At 43.6% G+C, this 24,079-nt stretch overlaps 1 protein-coding gene across 26 annotated transcripts in view; it reads left to right on the forward strand.

Moving 5' to 3' along the window:
* Window positions 1-24,079, forward strand: part of PATJ (PATJ crumbs cell polarity complex component) — a 141,018-nt gene that overhangs the window by 102,241 nt on the left and 14,698 nt on the right. For all 26 annotated transcript variants that reach the window (XM_086901795.1, XM_086901804.1, XM_086901791.1 and 23 more), the window contains 8 exons: window positions 655-747; window positions 4,827-4,898; window positions 5,212-5,329; window positions 5,919-6,052; window positions 17,808-17,891; window positions 20,346-20,539; window positions 22,275-22,422; window positions 23,479-23,565. In XM_086901795.1, coding sequence (XP_086757921.1) covers window positions 655-747; window positions 4,827-4,898; window positions 5,212-5,329; window positions 5,919-6,052; window positions 17,808-17,891; window positions 20,346-20,539; window positions 22,275-22,422; window positions 23,479-23,565 — 930 coding nt within the window. The remainder of the gene's footprint in view (window positions 1-654; window positions 748-4,826; window positions 4,899-5,211; window positions 5,330-5,918; window positions 6,053-17,807; window positions 17,892-20,345; window positions 20,540-22,274; window positions 22,423-23,478; window positions 23,566-24,079) is intronic.

The raw sequence follows: 24,079 nt of genomic DNA on the forward strand, positions 1-24,079 counted from the left end.
GGACTGGGGACAAGGGATGGAGGGACAGGACCCAGGGAATGGCTGCCAGTGCCAGAGGGCAGGGCTGGATGGGATCTTGGCAGGAATTGTTCCCTCTGAGGCCCTGGCACAGGGTGCCCAGAGAAGCTTCCTGGATCCCTGGCAGTGCCCAAGGCCAGGTTGGAGCAGCCTGGGACAGTGGAAGGAGTCCCTGCCATCCTTGGATGGGCTTTAAGGTCCCTTCCCACCCAAACCATCCCATGATTTTCCCAAGCTGTTCAGTCTGTGTGAAGGAAACTGGGACTCCTTTGATGTGCTGAGTGTGTGACAGAGATCTGGAGAAAGGCTCTTCATTCCAAGTCCACAGCTTTCACAGCTGACAGGGATTAGTCTGGCCTTGAAAGCTGCCCCAGAGCTGCCCCTGAGGGCAATTTTGGAAATATCTTATGGTGCTTTTTGTCAGCCAAGTGGGGACCAGGGTCTGCTGTCCCAGACTTGCATCCCTCATTCGCCCCCTGCCATTGGGAGGCTTTAATTGTGGATCTCTCTGCCTTGTCATGCTGCCCCTTGTCTAAAAAAGCCAACAAAAATGGGTGAAACTGTCTAGTTTCTCTGTTTAGCTGTTCTGGGGGGCCTGAGCTCTGTTCAAAAGCTGTTGTCAATCCTTTCTCCCAGGACCACGGTGGCACCGAACCTCCCAGGGGCGAGGAAGACCCGAGTTTGGAAGTTGTCATGAAGAGTTTGACTGATGAGGAATCCAACAAAGCTGTGAGTGACTTGAGGCAATATTTAATGATGATTTGAGTTTAGAATGTGGAGGCTCACAGGGTTTGATTGGTTTTCTCTGCCTTTTTATTGGAGTGTTGCAGCACTTTTGTCAAATAATACTCAGTATGTGTAAAAGCAGAATCAAACTCAGCTTTACATATACAGCCTGTTTTTGTGAAGTGAGCACTCAGTAAAACTTGTTAAAATAGCAAGATAAGAGTTTTCACAGAGCATTTTGGCCCTCTCTTGAGTTCTTGGTGAGAGGATTGCCTTTCCACTCCTGCCATCCATGTGTGACAAACTTTAGAAAAAGCCTGGTCTGTAAATCATATTCTCATTTCTATTCATAGCTTCATAAATTCTAAGGCCAAGATGTCTATTATCATAATCTAGTCTTGCCTCCTGAATAACACAGCTACAGAGTTGCTCTCAGTGATGTCTGCATTAGGACCATAACTTGTGGTTTAATGTGGTTCTGTCACTGTGCACTGTAATAAATACTGAGCTCATTGATACAGATGGAGCTTTTTGTTGTTTAATAGGTCAGGATCATGCATTATCAGGAATCTGAAAGTCCTTCAGGGTGCAGCTCTGATCTCTTCTGTTTGGACACTGTGGTAAAAGTTTAAAGTGGAAAACACTAAACATGACTAACTTGGAGGTACCTCAGAATTTGCTGAGTCTTTTTGCTGCCTACTCCAGTTTCAAGGAGAGCAGGATTTGCTGTGTGTCCTCAGCTAAGAAAACCTGACATTTCTTCATATTTTTCCCCTTCTTTCTGCTCCATCATGTCTCTTGCAAGGAGTGTCTTGGGGTTTGCAAATAGGAACTGAATATACGTAATGCTCTGTAGCTGGTGAGTGTTCAATTAATGAGTCTGCAAATTCCAAGAGTTAGGAAGTGTTATGTGCTATTCAAGCAGCAGAATTAATCACCCATGGATTGATTTATGTCCCTAATGGATTACAAAAAGGTTGAGTTATTGCTGTTTGATAGCCCAGTGCAGATTCCTCTGATGGGCTGGAATAGAAATGAATCAGAGTTCCCCTGTATGTATTTGCAGGTGTCATTCACCTGGTTTTACTGGAGTTCTTGTTCAGCTTGGCAAGAAATTTGAGAGGGATTGCAAGGTGAAGTGAGAAATTGCTCAAAGACTGAAGGAAATAAAAATACATAAAATATGTTACACAAAAGTGAACTTTAGGTGTAGGCTGTGGTGAATTTAATGGGAAAAAGAAATTGCAGCAACCCAAGGTAGGTGTGGAGGGAAGATGCCTCTGGAACCACAGGAAACCCAGAATATATTGGCAGCTCCTTTTCAGTCTTGGAGCAAGAAAGAAGGGAACTGTGAGGGCAAAGAGCACAAGTTGAAAGGTAAAAGAAAAGAAAGAAAAAGAGTTGTCCAAAGCAGAGCAATGGCAGAGAGGTAAGAGAAGGCACTCAGAAAAGTATTGGCATCCCTGTAGACCAAACTACTCATTCCATAATGCCTTCACTTGGACCAGCCCTTGCTTTAGGGGTATAAATGGGTGAAAAATAATGGCAAAAACCATTTTTTCAAAATGCCAGAGTGTGCTTACCATCAGGATCTTAAAAACACACAGGAAATATTTCTGAGTGAATCTCAGTTTTGGGAGTGTGCTGATGGTTCTGGCCAGAAGGGAGTGGGTTTGTAGGCACAATTGGCATTAAGACTTTGGCTCTTCAGTGCAGGACAACAGAAATTGGTGGTTTTGGGAAGGGAGATTTGTCTTGCAGTCTTCCAGTGACTGTGGAAGCAGAAGAAAACAGTGCCTTGTTTTTCATAGCATGATGTATGTTGCTACCAGAGCCTCAGTGCTACCTCACCATTGTTACTGAATTTCTCAGTCATGTGCCAGGAGAAATCAGGAATGTAAAAGTCAACAAGTGAGATCAAGTTCACTGAGTAAATAAAAAGTATGTGCTTATCAGCAGAGATCTTCCACAAGTATGTACAGCTCAAAGCATGGGCAGGATGTCTCACCAAGTGACAGCTGTAATAAAAGGAAAGTTAAAAAATTCACATCATTCTCTATTCATCTGTTGCTGATAAATTTGTCAGTCTCTCACAACATACTCTTTGTTGTCACTTCATCACTTTAAAAGCTATAAAGTTTTATAATGGACATCACTGTAGGCTTGGATGATAAGAAAGGGGAAGGAAAACAACTTTGTTTCTGAACTGGAGCCAGTGGAAGTGTTAGGCAAAGTCTGTGTGTTTATTAGCTGGGGTTTGAGGTGGCCTCATGGAAGGTCCTGGGTTTCTGAGGGTTGAAGAAATCTGGTTTTCCATAAGGTGTCCTTGGAAAAGAATTGATGGAGGGGGCTTTGTGCTCCTGGAAGAGTTAATCTGACAAAGTGAAAATGGTATGTGAGAATGGATTAATTTGCCTTTAAAGGTTTGAACTTGGAACAATAATCTGTCTTCACCACAAACAGAAAACACATCCTTGAAACACTGGCAAAGAGGAGGGGCTGTGTAAAAATGCTTTGGGATGGAATTGAGGGGCTTGAATTTGATTAAACCAGTTGGGCTGCAGGCTTTTGACAAATGCTGAGTGTGTTTGGTGCTCCTTTTGTTCAGGTACCTCTAGCACAGCCTCAGTTAAAAGATCAGGGAGATGTAAAGGTGGTGCCTGGTGCTTACTTGTGGTGCAAGATGAAGCTTCAGATTTTAGTCACATATCACAATGAAAAAGGGAAGTATGAAGTAATTTTTCACTGCTCATTAAAACAATCTCTCAGAAAATGACAAAGCAGTCTTCCCATTTCTCCCCTGACACCTCTGATAATACAATGAGATCACCACTTTATCTTTTTTCCTGTTATCTTTTTGGATAATAATTGCAGTTGAAGAGTTGCAACAAGCTCAGCGGAAAATTCAAGGGGGGCTAAAAAAGGATCCTGTGGGGGTTATCATCTTTTAACATAATAAAAGCCCAGCAAACAAGGCCAGTGTTTCCAAGCTGAGTTACCTACAGTTCTCTTTACCTTTTTTTAATGTAGAAATTATCATCATAATTAGAAATTCTTTCTGAGGTGCAGAGTAACTTTTGAATATTTGAAAAAGATTTTTAATCTTTGGAAGTTGGTACTTTTTTTTTTTTTTGCAGACTAGGCTGTTTATCAGGGGTTCTAAATATGGGATGAGAAAATTAACTATTTCTTGGATCCAAGTGGCCTAAGTTTAGTGAAGAGCTAACAAGGGAGGGCAGTGTACCTGCCTGGAAGCAGTTGCAGAAGTAGGAGATACAAATATTTCTTTTGTGCATTACAAAGAAAAGGTACAGAAATAAATTAGGCTACAAGTGGAGTCAGTGATTGAAGTACCATTGTTGGAGATCTTTTTAATGAGGCTGGAGGATGCATTTTAAGCAGTTGCTTTATTTAAGAGAGCCAAAAAAGGATGGGGAGGGGAGAGCAGATGACTTGGAGCCCCTTTCTGCTGTGGGCACTGAGGGGTCCCTGCACTCAGCTTGGGAATTGCTGTTCCAGTCATTCCAGAGCTTCCTGTTGCTCTGGAGCAACCCAGAGCATGTGTGATAATCTCCTCCCCAAAAACCCCTCCTGTTTGCTGAGGGGTGTGATGTTAATAACTCCTGATACTCCCTGTGCTCACAGCAGCTTTGCCTCTTTGAAGTTTTGGGTTTCAGCTTGGCTTGCTGGTACAAATGGACTTAGATGGAGAAATCATGGAATCCCAGACTGCTTTGGGTGGGAAGGGACCTTAAAATCCATCCAGTGCCACCCCTGCCATGGCAGGGACAGCTCCCACTATCCCAGGTTGTTTCAACCTGGCCTTGGGCACTGCCAAGGATCCAGGGGCAGCCACAGCTTCCCTGTGCCAGGGCCTGTTCACCCTCCCAGTCAGGAATTCCTTCCCAATATCCCATCCCACCCCACCCTCTGGCAGTGGGGAGCCCTTCCCTGTGTCCTGTCCCTCCAAAAGATCACTGTATTTCTCTAGAACCATCATTCTGAGTTTTGGAGGAGATTTTATTGAGGCTGTTGAGACATTTTCAATACACCTCACTTTTTTTTTTTTTTTTACTTTTTAGGATGTGAAATGTAAAGCTGACACACCAGTGGTGGCAGATCAGCAGGAGACAGAGGAGCAGCTCCCAGAAAATGTATGTGTGTTCAGGAAAATGTTTGTGTGTTCATGTTAACCAGTAAGGGAGGGTTCTGAGGGCTTGATTTGGCTGAAGACTGAGTGATTCATGGGGGGAAGGGATTAACTGGGAAGACATTAAAATAATTTTATTGATGGAAATGTAAAAAATTACTGGCTCCTCGTTAAATGTGTGGAAATGGCTTGTTTTCCTTTTATTGATTTTGATGATTTAGTGAGGCACAACAGTCAACAGCTGATGGTAATGACCTCACCACACCATGCCTTCCTGTGGTGATAACTGCTCTCTCTTGCTTCTGCTTTGCTTTCAGGTCCTCAACCAGACCAAACAGCCCAAATCTTCCACGAAAGGCCCAGTGAGCTCCCAGGAGATACCCCTGGAGCCAGCACCTCCTTACCTTTCTCCAGAAGCAGAAGTCACCAGCCGTGGTAGGAACCAGTGATTCTGCCACCATGCCATGTATTTTTACTACCCTAAACCAAAATTGATGTTTTCATTTTGTTTTCCAGATCACTTTTGCTGAAGTTTTGTTTCTTTGAACATCCAATGACCTATTCTAAGTTATTTTATAAGCTGTTTGTATTTTTCTCTCCTGTCACAGTTTTTGAGAGCTTGAAGGTGTCTTCACTTGTTTTTCTTGACTTTTACATACGAAGATGATCTTGTTTTCAATTGAAATAGAAGGAAAAACAGTTTGGGACATGCTTTTCATTCCATGGAATGAAAATATGGAATTCCTATCCTGACAGGAATACCCCTTTCCATCATGATCTGAACTGTAGAGGTTAAAACTGAATTAGATGTCCTCATAGGCTTTTACTGGGAGAATTTATTCCCAGAGCTCAAGTCACTCTGCTTTAGAGACTTCAGAAGTGACTCAGAGTGGTCCTCTAGTTCAGTTTTATTAAAGTGGAGAGCAAACAAAAGCTTAATTAGCTGTTCTCGCTAATTCCTGTGGTGGTATTCATTTTCTTACTGTGTTGTGTGACTTATTTCTTTCCCTTTTGATGTTCTCAGGTGTCTTCCCACCTCCACTGCCTGTGGATCCAGCAACCTGTCCCATAGTTCCAGGGCAGGAGATGACCATCGAGATCTCCAAGGGTCGCTCAGGCCTCGGGCTCAGCATTGTGGGGGGCAAAGACACTCCACTGGTGAGTTTCTGTTCAAATCATCTTTATTACAGGACAAAGATAAAGAGAACTTGGAAAATAATAATGCCCTTAATATGTAATTACTCTAATAAATTGCTGAAGACAGGAAGGACAAGCCAACTATAACCTCCAATAAAAAATTGGTGATTTTGCCTTGTGTCAGATCAGATGATGCTCCTGTTTAAGTTGTTTGTGTTTCAGTAGTTTTTCTGCTGTGGTCAGAGGTTGCAGATGTGTTTTGTTTTATTTGACCATTGTGAATCTGGAGTTGGAAGCAGCTAAAGTTACCAGAATAGCTGGACTAGAAATTAATGTTGCAGAGGTAGAGCTGTCTCAGCAAGGGTAACACCTCTGTCTTGAGAGCAGAAATGCTCAGTAGCTGTTTAAACAAACTGTGATTTATCTGCCTGCCAGCAAAGGCCCTTGCAGAACAGAGGTAAACCAAAGGTAATCTTTTACTGTTTTCTGTGTCTTTTGTCTTAATCTGCCTCCTGGATATGCTGTTTTTTAAAAAAAATTATCTTCAGATGAATTAAAATGTATCAGTTCAAATGTGAGCTCAGCAAATTAGTGATGCTAAACCCTTCTCTGCCTCTGCTGTCTCCTCTCCAATTCCTATTTCAGAGATGCTTTGCTACAGTGTAAGAGAAGCCAGTCTGGGTTTTTCAAATGTCAAATTCAGTTCTTTCAGTCTGTTGCAGAGGTGTCTTTGCTGGGTTCTCCTGATTTCCCTGACACAGGGACTCTTCAGGCAGTGGAACTGCTCTGGTACATGCAGTTTTTCCCCAAAATATCACAAAAATATCACAAAATATCACAGTAGTGCATCATTAAGCATCAAAGTGCAGTGAGTGTCAGCAGGTACAGACAGTTGCAATGTAGTAAGTAGTCTTCTTCCAGAGGAAAAAAAAATTGAAAGGAAAGAAGAAAGGAAATCAAAAGGAAAAATAAAGTTTTTGTTTTGCAGAGTGTGGGCTGGATCTTTTACAGCATTAAAGCTGAAACTGGAAAAAGTTCAGGTTTTGGTCCCATTTATCCCAGTCTCCAGTTATGCAGAGCTGGGATGAATTGCTCTGTTTCCCATGGAGATGGAGCTGGGTTAGTTTTCACTCTTTCCAGCCATGCACAGTTTTGTCCCCAGTCCCCCTTTTTTTTGTCAAGCTCCTCAGTGTTGAGTAAATTCAAATAAGTTGTTCGGTGTTAGTCATCTCCTTGCTTTTTCATTTAACTGGAATTTGGAAATAATACATGGCAGTCTGTCAGATGCAATATGGTGTGTGTCTTTCATGAGATTTTAATATAAATAAATGAAAATTGTAAATAACTGCTTTACAGAGCAGATGAGAAAAATGCAAAGGGTTTTATTCTTTAAATTGAGTAAATGGTTTTGGTTAAGTATTATGCTTTCATTAGTTTATTCATTAAAGTGTCCTCCTAGGAGTTGATTTTAAAAGTCTATGCACTGGAGTGCAATAACTGAAACCATGAAGGGAGGGAGGTCCAACTCCCCACTTTTCAGATCCTCAGCTTACAGGACTTACCCAAAATGAGTCCCTGTTTCTTTTCATGATTCTGAATCTGCTCATTGAAAGGCAAGAAATGGTGTTTCATAGGAAACAAGGTGCTTTTGGGAAACCACAGCCTAACCTGACCATTTGCCATGTGCACAGACCCTCTCTGGGATTCTCCATAACTTCCTTCTCCAAAACAGCCTGTGAAAACCCTTCTCCTCAAGGTAGGAACTGGTGGGATCACAGAATCCTGCAAGAGTTTGGGTTGGAAACCTTAAAGATCCTCCACTTGCATGGCATGGAACCTCCCATTTTTCTGTCTACATTGTGCTTCTGATCTTTTCCAAATTATTTTGATGCCTTTTTTTTTTCTTTTCTTTTCTTTTTTTTTTTATTTTTGTTTGCCCTGGAGTCAGAAAACTTTTTGTAAAGAGTTGGAACAAAGTTCACATGACATAATGAGGAGGAAAAGCAAATAACTGTTCAAGGCTGTTGGAAAGTTTCTGTCTTTCTGAGTTTCACGGCTTAGAGAGAAAATACAACAAAACAGGTCCATGAAGCTGAGTGATGTCTCTGTCTTGCTCTCTGTCATTTGGTTTTAACTCAGTTACACAGATGGACATCTTTCATATTTTAAAAAAGGCAAAATCAGAGCAGTTCATCAGTCCTGAGGGTCTCGTGTGGCAGAAGTTTTGTGTCCAAGACACGGGGTTTGCTGCAGTGCAGAGAAATTAGAATGAACTGTAATTGGCTTCAGCAGAAGTGCCTACAAACCCCTGAAGAACATGAACCCCAGCTCCTGGCATCTCAAAAGTAATTTATCAGCATGGGGGAAGCCAGGAATGCTGCTCAGAACGTGTCAAGTCTAAAATGGACATGGCAAGCCTGTAAGGGCCTCACCCATATTGTACTAAAACTCTCTTGATCTAAAAATGCTGAGCTGAGGGTACTCAACAGCAGCTCATATGGGATAGGAGAGCTCTCTCAGAATATTTTATATCTTCCTTGAGCACAAGATGTACAGGCCCAGCTTTTGGAATAATAAATCTGGCAGCCAGGGACAAGCTGCTTCAAAATGAAATATAGAGTGCAACTTTTAAGTCATAACCTCAGGAATCTCATCAGGAATCACCAAGTAGAGACTTGAAAAACACAGCCTGTGAGCAGGGAGGTTAATTTGTTCAGGAGGTTGGAAAGTGATGTCTTAACCCCTGAAATGTTTTTTGGTGAGGAGATGTCCATCCCCTAAGCTCCAAACCCTTTCCAGTGATGTATTATAAACCAGGGCTGGGGCTCTGTGCTTGGGGAGCAGCAGCTGGAAGGATACAGGAAAGGCTTGGGCAAGGAGGGAGTTGTCTTCATGTTGTTGATCTTCAGACTGCTCTAGCCCTGGAGCAGTTCTATTTCATTTCTCTTTAAGTGTTGATTTTTTATAAAGTATTTTTTTTCTTCACTCACTTTCATTTCACCTTCCCACGTACCCCTGAGAAAACACAACACATGGTCTCTGCTTTAAAGCAATTAAAGTGCAGAGTGGAGCTGGCTGGAGCACAGGGCTTTCAGTTTGTGATTTTAATTTTTTATTTTTTTTTTGGTTGTAGTCCAATCAAACTTGTAAAAGTAACCACAGAGTGGGAATTTAAAACAGGGGGGAAAAATAAGAAGTGTTTTCAGAAACATCCCTGAGATGAGGTTTGAGGCTCTAACAGGCCCAGGACACCCTTGAGATTTTCTTTCTTAAATCCACAGAGAACAGAGCATCAAGGAATTGCTTTGAATTGTACTCATCCAGATGGGATGTGGGCTTTGTCCAGAGAGGCTGTGGGTGTTGAGCAGGGCTTAGATCAACCTGGCCTAGTGGAGGGTGTCCCATGGCAGGAGATGGAATGAGGTTGGCTCTGAGGTCCCTCCCAACCCAAACCATCCCATGAATCTCTGAAACCCCATTCTCATCCCAGGGTGGGTGAATGCTGCCACATCTTGCCCAGCTGACAACTTGCAATGATTTTCTGTAATCCAGGACAGTCAATCTTCTGGGATTTGATTCCTGGCAGCACATGGAAGAGGCACTGCTCTAAGATACAAACATTTTCTTTGCAGGGTGGGGGCACAGCTTCGCTGCCAGCTGAATAATTTAGTGATGGTCGAGTTGATTACTGGTAGTTATTGACTCTGGCTTTGCTGCCTGGGTGATTAAGACACTCAGACATGCCAGAGGGCATTCAGCAGTTTCAAGGCTGGTTTGGGGGAGTTCCTCCAGGCAGGGTTAGAGAACCTGGGAGGGAGGAGGGCTCAGAGGCTCAGCTGAGGCTTGAAATCAATTGCTGAAGAGGCATCTCTGATATAAAAGATTGCAGGGTCTGTAACTCAGGGCTCTCTGGAGGTGGAGTAGGGGGTGGTCATTATCTCAGCCTTACACAGAAAGAAAAATACGCTTTATCCTGTGTGGTTTTTGTTGTAAACAACATCAAACCTCTTATGCAGGATTTTTTTTTTATACTGGGTTGCCTGCTTTGAATGTGGTAAATTTTCTTTCTGTACTTTTGCTTTCAGCTGACTTTAATAAAAAGCACTTTTAATTCAATTAACAAACTTTAAGGTACTCCATCTGTAAAATAAAGTGATCCACAAAGCCAGGGGACTGGAACACAAAAAATAACAAAATATTCCTGTGCTCAGGAGTTGGTGAGAGATGGTAACTCTGGAGCTGGGGAGCAAAAAGCTTCCCTGATCACCTGGGTTAGCCCAGAGGGTTTTCTGGGGAGCTTCCTGAGAGTGGGATGCAGTTTGACAGAAGAATATTCAGATTCATTCTGTCAGTCCAGGTGAGTCATCCCTTGAATAAACCCCATCTGTTAAGGAAGGGCAAGGGAATAATCAGGAAAACTGTGACTTGAAGCTGCAGCTGTTCAAGCCCCTGTGTTTGCCCCTGGAGCTGCGAGGGATAATTACCCTGTGAGGGCTCCATGCTGCCAAAACCAGGCTGTTCCTGCTCCAAAGCCAAGCCTAGAGCTCTGCTTTGTGCCCTGCTGCAGCCTGTCAGCAGTGGGGACCTACCTGAGCACGAGGGCTCTGGGACTCCTGCGTTGCTGAGCAGGTTCTCCCTTGGCTGAGCTTTCATCCCACCCTCCCCACTCTTCAGTTATATTTAAATCCAGGCAAAAATATCTTTATCAGGTATAGACAGAGACAGCATCTGAGTGAGTGCATGGACAGACATGCAGGGCAGCTAAGACTGAGAGTGTTCTAGTGAAATATGCTCACCTTGTAACTACAAATGAGAAGGGAGATATTGGCCTCTGGGGAGGTTCCAGCAATATGTGGGCTGTGGATGCTGCTGCTGCTGCTGTTAAATCCCCCACACAATGAATGGAACAATGGAATGAAAAACAGGAATGGGAGCCCTGAGTTTTTAATCGTGGCTCGGGTGTCGCAGGGGGAGAGTCTGCGGTTGGGAGAGGGAAAAAATGCAATCCCTCCTAAACCCTTGCCCACATTCATAAACCAGAAGGCAATTTAATGACAGGGTGGTAAATGCAGTTAGCTTGAAATTGTGAGGAATGGCTTTGACTCCAGCTTGGATAATGCTAAAATGGAGTTGGTGGATTCATCATCATTCCTGGAGGATGCTGGCTTGCGGGAGCATGACAAACCCAAGCTGCTTTGTACATGAGTTGTCACAAAAAGGAATTAGGGCAGTAAGTTTTGCAAATCATGTCTTTGATGGCTCTTTGGCAAGGGTTTAGCTGATGGTAGGGCTTGCTTGCGTAGCAGGGCCTTGCTTGAAGGAGCTGGTGTCTTCCAGGAATGTAAATCAACCATAAAATTTAGGCTAACAGCATACAAAAGCAGCAGGACCTGTCAGGATGGGCTTCAGGAGGATCCTGGCTGCTGCTGGTTGAAACCCCTGGCTTTTGGCTTCCTGTGTCACACACATCCAGGACCCTCATGCATTCTTTATAACCTGTCCTATGCTGTGTACACTGCAAACTCTCTTTATTTTATTTTTTTTTTTTTTGGTAACTTAATAAAATAATGAGAGTGAGAGAGTTAAGGTTTTAATATGTCATTCTGTGTTTTATTATTGCCTCTAAAAATGAGCATGTATACCTTTTGAAAAACTTTGGTTTGCTTTGGCATGTGATTCACAGGAACATAGCTCTTTCTATCATTCTGACTTAAGTCATATATTTTTACACTAAACATCTTATTACCTTAGTTTTATTATTTCAGAATCAAAGGAGAGCTTGCAAATGTCTATGACTGCAGAGAGAAGGAATGTTAATGAATAGTGCCATTGAATTTTCAGGTTTTAGCTTTTCTGATCTTAGAGAATATAACTGTAAGCAAAAATATTATGCAAGCTGAATAAAATTTAAATAAATAAGGACCAGATGTAACTATAGGGACCTATAAAATGTAATACAAATACTATCCACTTCCTTAAAATAAATCTGTATTTTAGTATGAAAAATTATATTCATATTGATATTGTGGATTAATCTTTTTTATGAAAGTTGGCAAGTGAACACCATCTCTTGCAAGGGCTTGTTCTTAAATGGGAAACAGACTTTTTGTTTTGACCTTGAGCGGGGCAGTTTCTGGGTCTGGTGCAATGTGAAGCATTTGTGCATTAACACAGTAATACACTTTTACATTCTGCAGCCTGTTTTACTGCAGTAGTGTTTGGCTTAGGATTTGGGGTGCCTGCTAATGGTTTGTGAACGCCAGCAATGGCAAAATCCTGCGGTGCCAGAAGGAGGCATTTTCATGAGATAAACCCCTCTGAGAAGTGATTTGCTTGGGCTTGACCCTCACCCTCCCTTGCTGAAAAGTTATCGTGGAGATTCCATTTGGATCTGCAAATGGAAGATCAGAGATCATAACACAACTTGTCATTTCCTCTGCCTCCAAGTAACCAGCAGCTGAGTTTATTTTAACTGCTGAGAGATTCCTGCGTGGGGTTAATTCTCCAATGAAACTCACCGTGCAACCAAGTTGATTCCTGCTTTTATCTGGGAACCAGCCTGTAAAAATGAATCTTTTACAATTTTACTACTCTGGATAAAGTATTGTAGGAGTTGAAAAGGAAATAACTAATGGTATTTCGCTTGCCCTGGGAAAGAGATAAATCCCTGATCCTGCAGTCAGCAAAATCCCTTGCAGTGTTATTATCCTTAATAATGCTAATTTAGTGTAACATTTGTAGCTATGTAGGAAATCAGTGTAATGTTAGCTTGGGAAAACACAACTTGTCAACTAAATCAGAAAAAACATCTTTTCCAGAGCCTGGTTTTATATGTAGTTTATATAATATAGTTTTATATGTAGTTTACTTTTTGTCTTCCTCAGGAAAAGTGCTCTGGTCCATGCAGAAAGCTTCATTCCCTGCACCCAATACATGGTTCTGGTTGGTGGTGGGGCTCATTCTCAGTCATTCTGTGCTGATTTTTGCAGTCCTCAGTGGGGAGTGTTTCACTTTCCTTGTGTCAGGTGCCTTTGATGCTGTCCCAGTAATGGCTGGAGCTCGTGGACTGGAGCAGCTCAACAAAGACAAACTCAAAAGTTCAGCTCAGTTAAAGCAGAAGGACCTGCAGTAGTGCAGGACTGTTCAGGGCTGTGCAGGAAGACTCCTTGCCACAATCTGGACCTTTTTCCTTGTCAAATCCAGCCAACACCAGGAATATGGAGATTTCTCTGCTGCACTTCTTCTGAAATCACCCCTTTTGCACTCTGATCCACCTTTGTCACAGGGTAACTTCATCAAAATACCCTTGGTACTTAATATTTGTGCCTGCTGCATGTCTTGTGTCCTGTCCCTCCCTCACCCTCTATTCCCAGCGTTCCCAGTAACAGCCTGGGAGCTGTTTTGCAGTGTTTTTTCAGCTGAAAGCTGCTTCTTTTCCTGCTGAAGAACAGCAGCACAGGAGAAAAGAAATGCTGGAGAGACTGGCCCAGGAGCTGTAAACTTGCAGAAAACATGTGAGCAGTCCAAGCCTAAAGCCAGCAGCTTGTGAGGCTTTCTCACCATGGTTTATGCTCCTGCAGGCTTTTAAGGATCACTTGGTCAGTGATTTTCCTGAATAGGATGCTGACTTCACCACCTGCCTCCCAAAGGCTGTCAGGTCAGTGCTCTGTGGTCCTTGCCTGAGGTCTCTGCTATACCAGTTCTTGACATTTAAGATACAAAGATTAAGCTGTCAATCTGACTGAATTTAATTCTCAGAGTTAACATGTCTGTTTGTGCCCTTTGCTGAGGGTTGAGTGTGATATTCTTCCCCTCACGGGTTTCTGAATCGTTATAAATCAAGCAGAAAAATATCCACAGCCTGGAGAGAGAAATTGAGATCCAACTCCCTGGGAGTTCAGGGTTCTTCCCCTCCTCAGATGAAGGGCAATGCAGTGCAGATCATGCTGTGCACGTGGTACCAGCTTTATTTTCCAGAGGTGGTTGCTGATTTCTGTCAGGCACCCTGCCCTCACAGTTATTTATCACTCTGCACCATCTTCACTCTTTGAGGTGTTGACCAAGAGGCTCCACAAGCTTCTCCTGCTTCTCTGCCTTTACTTCCACAGCCAAACCCTCATTTTCTCACTCCTGTGCCTTCCCTTTGCTCCACAGCTGTGCAGTCACACTGATATTCTCAGTCAGAGCAGTACTCTGCTGCTGGGAGGTGTAGCTGTCCCTACAAAATACCTTTTCTTTGTTGTGGGTTTGGTGACCATTTCTGCTTCCTAACAGGTTTGGGACACATCATATCCCAAGCAGCTGTGCTTTTGCCGTGTTTGGGAGCCATTCTGGCTTGCAGGTGATTTTTGTGGCCATGCAGTGCTGTGTCAGTGCATCCAGCTTCATTTCCTTGGGCTGCAGGCCCTTGAGCACAAACGTTTTTGAGCGCAGGATGGTAATCTCAGCAGCAACAGAGGAATTCCCTTCACATCTGTCTTTCTTTCAGTGTTTCCATGGTTGGAGAGTCTCAGTTGACACCTGCCAGCGTGGACTTTGTTTAGAATGGAGAAACACAGTTTGCATGGCCCGGCTCGTATTCCTCATCCTTCCGTCCCGGGCAAGAACTGCTCAGCTCTGCATTAATTCCCCATTTGTGTAATGCTCCCAGACTGGCCTTTGTCAAAATATACAAAGATTAAAGCCCCAGTTTGTTGAATGGATTTGTAAACTTTATGAAGTATGTGCTTTCAGCAGCTGGGTATCTTTTTTAAACAAGTGTGTTCTTGATAGGGGAGTGTTTTTATTTCCCCTTCTGCACGAACAGTTTTTGCGGCCCTGCCAAGCTGGACCATGGAGAGCCATAATCTGTATGAAACTGGTGCTGAAAGGAGGTGGGGAGGGATGGGAAAATCTGTCCAGAGCCACCACGAATTCACAACCTCTAGCTGAACACTGACACCACTTTCTCTTCATCCCTCTTGATTGATTTTGAACTATGTAGGCTTTGATATCAAGTACACGTTAAATTTGAACAGGAGCTGCAGATATGCAGAAACCAAAAGCTATCCTTTAAATAAATGTATTGTTTTAGTCATAACAGATTCTGTTTTCTTTTCTGAGGCACTGAGAGGGGTGTTCCAGCTTCAATCCATGCCTGTTGATAGAGTCATTGCAGCTTGGGGCTTGGTTAGATGGCTGGAGTATGACATCTCATCTCTGCATAAGCTCCTTTAAAATATTGAGATGATTAAATACGTTCACTAACATCAGTAGTTTGCTTTTAGTGATTTGTTATGGATGATCAAAACTAACAGAGTCTTATCCAGATCCCACTAGATCCAGTGGAAAAAAATTACTTCTGGGTTAAGTACTTTGAGCTGATCCCAGGAGTATCAGAGGAAAGAGATGTTTGCCATGGTTCATAAGCTAAGGAAAACTAAAACTGACATTTATGCTTATGGACTATTTAGAAATCTTTACAGTGCATCACAGAACACTTTGCTCTGTTCTGTTTTTAATCGATTTGATAAGCCTGGTTCAGCTACACTACTTTAAAAAAAAAAAACCCTGCTTAAGAAAAACAGTGTTTTGGCAGGTCAGCGAGATGTTTCCTTCTGCAGGGTAGGCACAGAGTGAGCAGGAATGTACCTTTTCATGCCATGTGTATTTTTAGTCCTGGGTCTGGCTTCTCACACATGCAGGAACCGCAGTGTAACACTGAAGCGTTGCCTTTTCAAATAGATGATGCAGATTATCCAAACTGATAACACTTGGTGGTTCCTGGGTCTGAGCCTTTGGTATGTGCAGTTTTACATCTAACAAAGCAGTGCTGGGAAAAGCTGGGAAATCCAGGTTGGTGGATGTTTTAAAAGCAACCACAGATGGAAAACAAACTTAGAGAAATGTGATTGAAAGGTCCTTGCTCAGAGGTTAGGAAATATGAGATTAAATCCAGACTGAAAGGTTTAATTTGACCATCCTGTGTACGTGCCCAGTGTGCTATTCCATGGTCACACTGCCAGTTTTCTACCAAAACCTCCTGGTCACCCACTGCCCTGGTGTGTCCCAGGTGAATGATGCTGCCTTAACAAGCTGGTCAATATTTTGTGTTCTCTCACTGCCCACTTCCCCCAGGCTAAAGTCTCTCGTGTTGCTTTGGAGTAATACCATCATTTGTAAAACAAAGGTAAAAAAGATCCCTCAACCCCAAACCAACTAAGCCAAACCCCACAACAGAGAGAAGATGGACATGCCTGTGTTGCTCTATTCTGTCAGCATTTGTTGCTTCAGTTACTGCAGAAAAACCCTGCAGTTGCCAGTGGTGTGTGCATATATCTATATTTCATTTTATTTTTTAATCAAACCACTCTTTTGACTTTCTTAATTACTTGGTACACAGCTCATAGTGTTTCCCCTTCATTTCTGCAGATTGAAATCTCTTTTCCCCCACCTGGGACTCTTGTATCAGCTGTGGTTGCATTTGTGGTTGCAATCCTCCAGGCTTTTTTCACCAGGGGCTGGTGTCCATGGATCAGAGGGAAGCTGTGGCAGTGGTGCTGTGCTCCAGCAAGTCCACATCATCAAAGAAGTTGTAGTGGGAATGAAAATGAATCGAGCTCTCAGTGTTGTGATCTGAGCATTACCTGAGGGGGTTTCAGTTTTGTGTCTGTGCTGGGAGAGGATGATGAGGCAGCACGGGCAGGGGATGAATTCCTGACCAGAGATGTGGTATCCAGCACTGTTCTCCAAATACAGAGGGACCTTTTCCCACCCCAGCAGCAATTCCCTGCCCCCTTGGAGAAGCCATCACCCAGCAGGGTTCGCACGCTCCAGCCTCACCAGCTTTTCTTGGGAGCACTGTGGGAAAGCTCCTCTTTGGCTTGTCCATCCTGTTGGTGAGGGGCTCACAGGAGCAGTTCTGCAGGGTGTATTTGAGAATGGGATATCCAGAACCCACCTGTGTCATTAAAAATCACCGCTTGTTTGCCCAGAGCCAGCGCTGCTGGCTCAGCTCTGAGGCTTTGCTGGTGCTGCTCAGGAGAGGAGCAGCTTTTGCACACTGGAGCATCCCATCCTGCAAGCTGAAGCACTCTAGAGGGGCTTCACCTATATTCACCTGTACTTTTTTTTTAAGGAAAAAGGAAAAAAAAGAAACAAACAAACCAGAACAATGCAAAGGGAAAGCACCAGCAAGAGAACAGTATGTTCTTTGTAATGCTTTTTCTTTGGGGACATCTATTGCTGGCAATAAGATTAAATCACTGAAACCTTCCCTGAAGCTACATCTGCCACTGCCTACATTTTCCAACCTCAGTAATAAATGAACATTTGCCATTGTTCCTTTCTTCTGGATTTCATTTCTTACAGATTTAACCAGCACTATTTACCACAAGGCATTCAGCTCTTGCTTAAAGCCGAGGTCTATGCCAAGTCCCTAAAAATATTCATAGCTCCAAAGAATCTGGTTTTAAATAATACCATTAAAAGTAGACGATATTAATACAACAGTTCACACTGAGTTCACGTGCTGCTGATGCCAATGTATAAAAATGATGGAAGAAGCTCTAGACAAGACTACCTTGAAGTGGGGAACAAAATCTTTTGTACCTTTATACTGGTTTTTGCTCACACTTTCTTATCCCAAAACACTGAAAACTTTAAAGATCTCTGTTACAGTTTTGCTTCTCCTGACTTGGAGTGCTGTATTTTTAACTGGGGAGTGTGGGGTGGGTCATGGTGGCAAGTTTCAGGGTGTTTGGGAAGCAGGATTCATGTCACTGCCTTCTTCCCACAGGATGCCATAGTGATCCATGAAGTTTATGAAGAAGGGGCAGCAGCCCGAGATGGCAGACTTTGGGCTGGAGATCAGATTCTAGAGGTAAATGATGTTCTCTGTGTCTGTGTTTGGTTGTGGAGACTTGTTTTCAGTTCAACAGAGGTTCCTTGTAGGTTGAATAGGATCCATTCTCGAGGCTTCCCTTCTGTCACTAAGAATGTCCTGAAAAATTCATATATCCTTCTATATTCATATAAACTGAAGGTACAAATTGAGAATACATTAAATTTAATTGAGCAAGGCAGTTCTTGAATTACATAGTTCAGCTGTCATGTCCAATAGCTTAGTATTATTCATCTCTTTAATCTTTCATTCGGAGACCTGCGCTCCTGACACCCCTCCCGTATCTCAGCTCTGCCTGAAATCCAAATATTGAGCTGGGGTGAGGAGGAGAAGGTGGCTGTAGGATCCCTGTGAGCATCCCTGTGAGCATCCCTGTGAGCATCCCTGTCAGTATCACCCCACAGCATCCCTGTCAGCATCCCTGTGAGCATCCCTGTCAGCATCACCCCACAGCATCCCTGTGAGCATCCCTGTGAGCATCCCTGTCAGTATCACCCCACAGCATCCCTGTGAGCATCCCTGTGAGCATCCCTGTCAGTATCACCCCACAGCATCCCTGTGAGCATCCCTGTGAGCATCCCTGTGAGCATCCCTGTCAGCATCACCCCACAGCATCCCTGTGAGCATCCCTGTGAGCATCCCTGTCAGCATCACCCCACAGCATCCCTGTGAGCATCCCTGTGAGCATCCCTGTCAGCATCCCTGCCAGGATCCCTGTCAGCATCACCCCACAGCATCCCTGTGAGCATCCCTGCCAGGATCCCTGTCAGCATCACCCCACAGCATCCCTGTGAGCATCCCTGCCAGGATCCCTGTCAGTATCACCCCACAGCATCCCTCTGAGCATCCCTGTGAGCATCCCCGCCAGGATCCCTGTGAGCATCCCTGCCAGGATCCCTGTCAGCATCCCTCCCAGCATCCCTGCAGAAGCCACCAGCTCCCCCAGGCCACACTTCACACATCTGGGGAATAGCTGCTGTGAATAAATGTGGTGTTTTTCCCCCAGACAAGCACGAAGAAGGTGGAGGGAAAGGGTTAAGAGAGAAGTGTTGGTCTGCAAATGAAACTCGTGTCAGGCAGGGGTTCAGCGCAGCTGCTTTGCAGCTCTGCTGTCAGCTCAGGACAAATTCCCAGCATGGCCATTAAGGCCTCGGTGTGTAGGGTTAGGAAAATAGCAAGGGCTACTTGGGGAGTTGTCTTTACAGCTCTTGCACTGCAAATATTTTTGTTAGCGTTGAGGTTGAATGTTGTTTTGGTTTTATAAATAACGGGGTATTAACAGAGCAAGATAATTGGGTAAAAATGGAGCAGGTTAATTAATTCTTCTCTGGCCAAACAGGAAAGTGCTAATGTTTGTGAGCCATAATATTGTTATTATTTCAGCTTTTAAAAGCTGTATTAATCAAAAAGATGACTGAATCAGTTTCAGATTAGTGTGATAAAGCACACATAGATGCCTGTGTCGAGGAAAGAGTATCAATGCACTTATAAATAAATGCGTGCAGAATTAGTACAAAAAAAATAGAGACTAAAGATTAGTCTTAATTATCTCAATGTAAAATTAGATATGATTGTAGTTTTGCATATCTAGAAATTCTGAGAGATATTTTCATTGCCTTAAAACTTGTGGAAGTGGATTAACATTTGTGGTTATTCTGTTCCAGTTCATGCTACTTCCTAAAGAGACTTCAGAAATGTCTAAGTATTGATATATTTTGGTATGAAGAAGTAAAAGATGATTTTTTTGACAGAATATTGGCAAACACCTTAAAGGGCACTTTTGCATCGGGCTTGGCAAAATTAGATTAAGTTTCACTTTGCAATAGGTTTTTTTTTAATGGAACATTTAAACAGAACTTCTTGTTCTGCCTGACATGAGTAAAATGCTGAAACCTTCTCAGGTTATGGTAAGAGAAGTGTAGCTGGCTGCTCCAGCAGTGGTCTGGTGTGCCATCTATTGGGAAAAAAGGAAAATCACCATTTAATCCATCCTGCCTGGGATTCTCTGTGGCCATTTATTTGCTGGTGTTTCTGATTCCTTCTGTTTTCATCTTGATTATGTTACGGAGCTGGGGAGAAGGGATCTGAGTGCTGAGGTACACAGGGAGCTCAAAGGGACATGTCCCCCTTTGCAGTTGGAAAAAGAAGCATTGCTTGAGGTTCCAAAGGCTTGAGATTAAAAAGAAGGAAAGAAGACCCAAAACTTCCAAGCCCAAACATTCTGATTGTTGGGATTTGCTCCAGGCAGTGGCACAAAGCTCCGAGCTCGCTCTCCACAGGACACCCAGGATCTCAGCCCTCTGGAAATGGGAACACTCAATTAGAGCACCAAGGGGTGTCAAAATGACAGATCTGTGCTGTCACCCACGGGCAGGGTGTGATGGAAAGATCATTTACCCGTGTCATTGGGAAAGCAAACACTGATTATTCCAGGTGAACGGGATCGATCTGCGCAACGCCAGCCACGAGGAAGCCATCACTGCGCTCCGGCAGACGCCCCAGAAGGTGCAGCTGGTGGTTTACAGGAATGAAGCACATTACAAGGATGAGGAAAACCTGGAGATTTTCTCTGTAGATATCCAGAAGAAAACAGGCCGAGGATTGGGGCTCAGCATAGCTGGGAAACGGTAAGAGCTTCCAGTGGGAAATATTTGGGGTTTTGATGTATGAACAACTGTAGCCATTAAATGGAATATGAAATAAAGGGAAAACTCCATAAGGAGCAGAATTTTATGTGTAAATATCTTCCAGGGTGCAATGGGGCCGTGGTTCCGGCTCCTGTGTCAGAACAGAGCTGAGATGGGGAAGGAGAGCTCTGGGCACAGAGAGGGAATCCATGCAGAGCTGGGGGCTCACTCTGCTGTGGCATCAGGGTAGCTGTGTCCCAGGGCTTTGGAGGCCCTAACCGTGGCTTTTCTGGTTTCTGAATTGGGGGATAAACCTACCCTGCCTCTTTCCAGGATGTGCCTTAGCAGATGGATTTGTGAGTTAGACTGAGCTCATGCTCAGCTCAAAGGGACCGAGGTCAGTGGAGGGTGAGAGGCTGAGTTAGACCCAAACCCTGAGCAGTTCAAAGTGACTGTGCCACGCTGCAGAGAGCAGTTTACAGAGCAGAACCTGAGATACAGAACCACTGAGACTGGAAAGGCCCTCCAGGGTCACCAAGTCCAACCTTTGACCGATGGCACCCAGCCCAGAGCTCTGAGTTCCACCTCAGTCCTTCCTTGGGCACCTGCAGGGATGGGGACTCCAAACCTCCCTGGGCAGCCCCTGCCAATGTCTGACCACCCTTTGAATGAAGATATTTTTCCTGACATCCAACCCAAACCTCCCCTGGCACAACTTGAGGCCATTTCCTCTTGTCCTGCCCTGGCTGCACCCTCGTGTCAGGGAGTTGTAGAGAGCAATAGGGTGGGAGGTAGCAGCAGCCTAATAAAATGTGACTTTTTCCTGATACATCTCTAAACCACTGATATTAGATCACTCAAACCAGAGCACTGATAATTTTAATCTCCTTTTGCTAGAAGAGATTTATGGCATGACACTTGTTCAGTGTTGGAGTTACCCTCCTGTATTGCCAAAAATAATTTACTTTTGCAATTACAAAGCACCGTGTCATTATCCTGCCTATGGTCAGTAGAGTTTCTGTGGCAGTTTTTGGGTGGCAATGTTTAACCCAGGTGTTGTGAGCAGATTGTGGGGTGGGTAATTAATTTAGATTATGTAAATTACCCTGCAGATGGTAATTGCAGTCTCCAGCCCTCCACCCTTTGCTTCTGTGCTGAACTTCCTGTGCTACTCCTGAATCCTTCAGAGTGGGGATCCCCTCCTTAGGAGGAGCCCAGTTGCTGAAGTCTGTTAAATGATACCCAGGTATAATTCAGGGTGGGAAGTGTTGTGTCCTTCAGGTGAAGGATAAAAAATGCCAGATCTTGGCACTGCAGCTGGCACCAGCTCACAGCACAGAATCATTTAGGTTGAAAAAGCCCACCGAGATCACTGAGTCCAACCTTTAACCTAATGCTGCCAGGTCCACCACTAACCCATGTCCATCAGGAGATAGTTTAACTCCATCATAGACCAAACCTCAGACTTCTGTTCATATAAATGGTGTTTTCCATAAATCTTTATGTATCCTACAGTCAGAACCAGCAGCTTAAGGGGAAAGACAACATTAAATATTAGCAAAACATGCTGTGGTTTTAAAACTCATCGATTTTTTACACAGCTGAGTGGGGTGTAAAACTGGCTCTTGCTCTGCTCACAGGTTTCTTTTAATGTCTCTTAAATGCAAGTAATCTAAATTGGTCTCCCAAAGAATATTGGATTGTGTAATTAGCCATATGCTTCTTGCATTGTTAGAAATGGAAGTGGAGTGTTTATCTCTGACATTGTTAAAGGAGGAGCTGCAGACCTAGATGGAAGATTAATTCAAGGAGATCAGATTTTGTCTGTAAATGGGGAGGATATGAGAAATGCCTCACAAGAGACTGTTGCCACTATACTTAAGGTGAGTACAGAATACATTTTGAGATATTGAATTGCTGTTACTGACACTGTGCAAGGTAATTATCCTGAAGTGCAATTTACCATACACAGGACAGCTCCAGCTGATTACCGAGACAAGAATTTCATTTGAAATAACTGGGAGGTTCATTTAAAGTCACTTCTCTGTGTATTTCTAGGAATTGGATGATATGAAGAAGGAACACAAAGGCACATTTAGTATTTAGGCATTTATTTGAAAATGCAACTGTGTATCTCATGTGTTGGAAAAACACTTGGAAACGGGAGAGGCAGCACAAACCAGAACTGAAATAAATCCTTGGCTTTGCTGTACTGACCTGCAGGGATAAAATGACAGCTTAAATCTGTTCCTGCACAGCTTTCCACCTACCAGGAGTGATTTTACTCTGAAACTGTGGGAGAAGTTGCCTTTTTCCATGGCTGGTTGGGCTGGAGGAGAGGGCGGGGATGGGATGGCCACGAGTGCCATCAGTGGATGCAGAAGATCCATTTCTATTCCAAACTGCATCTGCTTCCAGGGATTTCCCTCTGCCATCCCCTCTAGTGTTTCTGCACATGATTTCTTCCATTCTTCAGGGGAAAGGCTAATTATTTCCTTGCTTTTTCCATTCAGGGTTGGTACCTTGCCAAAAGTTCACCTATTTAAGAATTGGGAACTGGTGGTACGAGGGTATTTTGTTAAGTTGGATCCATATGGGTTAAAATCACCCTTTTTTGCAGCATTTTCCCTCTAAAGGGTTTTTCAAATGTCTGCTAAATAGTTTGGGGATTTTTGTTTATTTTTCCTGAGTAAATTGGCCATCAGTTTGCAAGGGTGAGATTCATACTAAATTCAGCAACCAGGAGAAACCTTCAGGACGAGCCTAAATCCACTTTTTGTATTGTCTAAATACAAGTGTTCATGTTTTGAGCATTCCTTGTGGCTTTCTTCACGGGCTTTTGGTGCTGAATATAAACATAATTCTCTCCAGGAGAGCATGAAATATTATATGTCTACTTAAATTATACATTGTGGGTTGTTTGTTTTTTTTTTTCCAAGTGTGCTCAAGGCCTGGTGCATCTTGAGCTTGGGAGATTGCGAGCTGGGTCATGGCTGTCATCACGGAAAACATCCCAAAACAGTCAGGTTAGTGACAAATTCCTCTGTTTAAACTGGAGCTGTGAAGGGCAGAGCACGGGGATGGTGCACAGATGTGCACATCAAGCTCATCCTTCCACAAACTCTGCTGAGGGTGGGGAACAAAATACTTTATCCCCATAATTCTCTGTGCTGAAATGCTGATTGAGCAGAAGAGCTGGTTAATTATGTTGAAGGAGTGTCTTCCCAAGACACACCAACAATCTCTAATATCTTTCTCAGATGATGATGCCCAGAAATTTTTGGTTTGAAGACCTGCAAAAACTGCTCGAATGTATTTTCTGCAGCTGTTTTGTCTATCCAAACAAGCTCATGAAACCAAAATGTATCTCTGCCTATCTTCCAGCAGAACCACAGGAGAGCTGCTTTCCTCTCCAAGAAAACACAGAGCAATTTCCTGCTCCACTTGCTTTTTACCTGAAGCGAGGACAACAATTCATTTTCCAATCAGAGCAGGGCTCTTCCCCTCTCCCTGTGCCCCCCAATCTGCTCAGACACCAAT

The sequence above is a fragment of the Cyanistes caeruleus genome, chromosome 9, assembly GCF_971803275.1.
Source record: "Cyanistes caeruleus chromosome 9, bCyaCae1.hap1.1, whole genome shotgun sequence".
Lineage (NCBI taxonomy): Eukaryota > Metazoa > Chordata > Aves > Passeriformes > Paridae > Cyanistes > Cyanistes caeruleus.